At 41.3% G+C, this 4392-nt stretch overlaps 1 protein-coding gene across 1 annotated transcript; it reads right to left on the bottom strand.

Moving 5' to 3' along the window:
• Positions 1-2057: 2057 nt before the first annotated feature.
• LOC107709992 (cyclin-dependent kinase 5 activator 1-like) lies at positions 2058-4392 on the bottom strand. The gene is made up of 2 exons (XM_016514662.1): positions 3751-4392; positions 2058-3066 (listed from the first exon to the last, which is right to left on the bottom strand). The coding sequence occupies exon 2, from the start codon at positions 3027-3029 to the stop codon at positions 2106-2108; it is 924 nt and encodes a 307-aa protein (XP_016370148.1). The 5' UTR covers positions 3030-3066; positions 3751-4392; the 3' UTR covers positions 2058-2105.

Below are 4392 nucleotides of genomic sequence, written 5' to 3'. Positions count from 1 at the left end.
TTTTTGTAAGTGCTTTCTTTTAACAGGCTGACTTAAAACTGTAAAATAACCCTTTTCTAACTTAAATAACAATGGCTATTTATTTTGCATGTGACCCTTGCACTATTATGTTTTTTAGAGTTTCTTGTATCTGATATAGGGCTTTCGTGTATTTAAAATAACTGTAGGGTTTTGTTTTTATGTATGCATAATTATGAAAATTGTATTCTGGATCTATAATGGACTGAAAACAATTGCAATTTTCTAACAATACAAGCAATTTTCCCTTTCTTTTTTAACAAAATATTTGTGACATTGTATGTCTCCTACTCAAGTCTTTCTATAATGCCCCTTCTCCTTTGCTCCTTCAAAAATATCCCTTTCCTAATGAGAAGGCTGCAAAAACTTATACCTCTAGCTTACTTTTATAACTTTTATGTCTTTATGGCACATTATTTTTGGAGCACCGTCCAAAAGAACGTCATACAAAAATTGTGACCATCAAATCATAAACAAAGATCTTTTAAAAAGTGTGTGGTCGGTCAAAGAAGCATGCATTAACACCCGTATAAGAACATACAGTACTTGCTGTTGAAAATACATAAAATATCTACCTCTCCATTTGTTTGTTCCCTATTAGACATTTCAGTTCTTTTCACGATGACAATAGGTAGCACAACTTGGTCTCGTTCTCAAGGTGAAAGTTGGAAGCAGTGCAGTCATTTCTTCATCACAAATTGTGAATCATTTTAGCTCATAAAGCATAATAAATTTCCTTAATATAGAATGTCATTAACAACAACAACTGATGTATGTTTGGACAGACCACCTCATCAAATATCATCGAACCTGCAGCAGTTTAAGACCCAGACCTTCTTTAAAGGCCACTAAGATATGCTAAACAAACATAACATGTTGAAAACGTGATGCCATGCAAGAGCAGCAGTTCATGGTCCTCATATATTTCACTTCATCAATGTATAGGATTTATATGAATGTAGAAATCGCAGAAGGTCCAACTTTGGTCTTTGGTTTGTATCATTTTGAAAGTGTTGCTAACTTGGCTCTCGTTTTCAAACTACTACTCAGTCTGTTGTGAGCACGGCAAGCTGTAAGAATACAGCACAAGCTGAGCTTTTCAATTCATGCCGTTCAGTCTTTATTGTGAGTCAAGAAGCATTTTTTATTGGGAGTCATAAAGACTGCTGCTCATGTTTGTGTATGGATGGAATCACTTGGAAAGGTCAACATGCTGCACAGTCGGTATATCCTGCAGTTGATTCGTTGACCTCAGGAATGCCACACGACCAGTCAATGAACACCTTGTCGGTTGGCAAGGTGTTGTCCTGCACCTTGGTCAGATCTTAAAGGAATAGTTCGCTCAAAAATAAAAATGTACTGAACATTTACTCATCCTCAGACCATCCAAGATGTAGATGAATTTGTTTGTTCATCGAAACAGATTTGGATAAATTTAGCATTACATCACTTGCTCACCAATAAATCCTCTGCAGTGAATGGGTGCCGTCAGAAATAGAGTCCATAATGAGTCAAAATCTCACATCAAAATCCACCAGCATCTTTGTTTAAAATGGTTTTGAACAGTTTTCGCTTGTAAATGGTGCTTTATTTGTGCATGTTTCTCTCCTGATTCCTCTTGATCACTGGAGAAAGCAATAATATGGATAGAGGACTCGTATTTTAGATGAAAATCTTAATGATGAATTTGTTTATTACAAACACACAGCTTTTTACTTCACAAGGTATTAATTGATTTACTGGAGTTGTGGATTACTGTGATGTCTTTATCAGCTATTTGGACTCTCATTCTGACGGCACCCATTCACTGCAGAGGATCCATTAGTGAGCAAGGGAAACAAACTCATCTCATCGTGGGTGGCCTGAGGATGAGTAAAAATGTACACATTTTTATTTGTAGGAGAACTATTCCTTAGAATGGCCGATCTAGTCGCATTCATTGCTACAAATAAGCTTCAAAACTATGCTCTGAAGCTTTTTAATACTAATGACACTAAAGTGTTTTTGTAAAAAAGAAAACAATGGTTTTTTTTCTGTGCACAAACTTTTTATGCACATTCTTTTCTGTTTATGCACAAGCGCCTTACTTATCGATCCAGGCCTATAAGCAGCCGGCTCTCCTCCTCCTTTTGACTTTCGTTTTTCAGGTCAGAGAAAACCTGCGTGAAGTAGTGCGGGTCAGAGTTAAGTTGGAGCATTTTGCTACTCATGCGGTTGATGATCGCCAGACTGCGATTCCAGAATGCATCCTTATCCGTCTCCACCAGGAAGGGCTTGAGCGGGTATGAAATCTCGTTTCCCATGTAGGAGTAGGACAGGTAGAGGCAAGTGAGCAGCTCGGCCTGTAGCTCGCGCTCACTGGACACCTCGGCCGAAATGACCTCACGGCAGAGCATGTAGAGGAAGACTACGTTAGCCGGGGTGATGAAGCCCTGGTCCTGCCAGCCCTGCAGCAGAAGGGAGCGGTCCACGCTGCGCAGCCACAGAACAGGGTCGGCTGGGGAGAGGCGCTTCAGTCGGTAGCAGCGTCGGCACAGGAACTCGCCCAGGCTCCTCAGGAGCTCGCTGGTGGAAGCCTGCACGATCACTCTTTTGGGTGTGCCTGCATTGGTCGCTTGGCCCACCGATCCAGTGATGGAGGTCCTCTTCGCAGTGGAGGCCACATTGGCGGTGGTTTTCGATGTGGGAATGGAGCTCACGGCCGGCTCATGGGTGAAGCCGGAGAGGTTGGCACAGGACTGGGACTTCTTCAGGTTTTGGCTGTTGAGGGTGCCCACGCTCTCTTCATCTTGACTGTCCCCAGAGGCCAGCTTCTTAGAACCTTTTCTCTTGGCCGAAGCTGCCACGATGCGCTTCCATGGCAGGACATTGATGAGCGACTGACGCTTCAAGCTCTTGTCCTTGGCGTTTTTACTGTTCTGCACAGCTGTATAATGTGCCAGAGGGGGTGGTATTTCATCAAACAGGCCTGCCTTTCGGTAGCTCGGGGAGACTGAGAGTACAGTTCCCATGTTGCCTTGATTATTACGGGGTCTTTAGATACAGAATCTGCTCATAAAATAAATAAATATTAATGTTTAGAGACACAATACTGTTCTAAATAAGCTATGATTTTGATGAAACCACCAACACCACTTAAACAGAACATCCACACACACGTGCAAAACATGCATGAATTATATATATTGTATAGTATGTCTAGAAAACCAAATGTAAACATTACAATTATTTTTTTGATACATACACAGGTAGATTTCTCTTTTGTTTACTGAACTGTACCGCTGGTATGCGATTCACCAGGAGATTCAGCAGAATATGCAAAAGCATCCATCTTAGCTTCAAAATGGAAGGCGAGAATGTAAACATTCATTCCCAATTCATATCCATTTGTAAGAAAAATCCCTCTCGGTGCAAACTGGAAATTGATAGCTGACTCACAAATTATTACATTTAAGCTTTAGCACGTTTTGGAACTCATAATGTATCGAGCTCTTAAAAATGTTTAGTGGGTCAACACGAGGAAATGAGAACATCACGCTTCAGACAAAACGAGCAGTCGTAAATCAAGATAGCATCTTTATAACGATGGGCTCGTGTGCACGGTGCAATTGAGTTCTTCACATTTTGCGCACTATTTTAAAGCGAACCATTCAAAAGCGTTTTTGAAATGAACATCATTTGATTCAAAAACCAGCATAAATAGGTTATATACAAAAAATGTTGGTTACTTACTAATCAATACGTCTTCCTCGCGGTGATAAATGTAGATATAGGACAAGAAGAATAGGTAAATATAGAAATATTCGTCTATTATCCCCTTTTTTCCTCAGCGTGTCGCACTGTGGAACGTGCTCGTCGTTGTCCAAGGTTCTGAAAATGGGACGTCAGCGATGAAATAATTATTTTTTGTAAACTATGCAGGGTTCAGGATTCTCCGGTTGCTAAGGTTACTTCCCAGATGCACGCCACGTCTTCCCACATAAACCCTCGATACGGGGCAATTTTGTTGTTTCTCGTCCATCACAATCAATCTCGGGTCTGTTTCACATCTGCCCGTCTGTGATCTTGTTGTTGAACTGCGCCGGCGGAGGAATAACACGCTATCGGCTTGAGTGTAACTGGAAATGCGTAAAAATAAAGGTCCGTGCCAGTGAAGTCGATGAATTGCGTTCATTGACCGCTATTTTTCGAGAGAGAGGGGGGCATTGGTGCTCTCTCGTGGAGATGCTGAATCTCAGATGGGTGGCTGAGCTCCCTCTGGTTATCTGTCCATGCTTCATGCGTGCGCTGTCCACAGCACCAGCATCTGTTATAACGCTTCCTGAGTTTGAACATGAAAGGTAGACTTTTAACTAGTTTAGACGCCCTGTTTTT

This window comes from Sinocyclocheilus rhinocerous, unplaced genomic scaffold, assembly GCF_001515625.1.
Source record: "Sinocyclocheilus rhinocerous isolate Xijiao unplaced genomic scaffold, SAMN03320098_v1.1 scaffold1799, whole genome shotgun sequence".
Classification (NCBI taxonomy): Eukaryota; Metazoa; Chordata; class Actinopteri; order Cypriniformes; family Cyprinidae; genus Sinocyclocheilus; species Sinocyclocheilus rhinocerous.
Note: the sequence above shows the minus strand (reverse complement) of the source record. Positions and strands in the feature narration are given on the sequence as shown.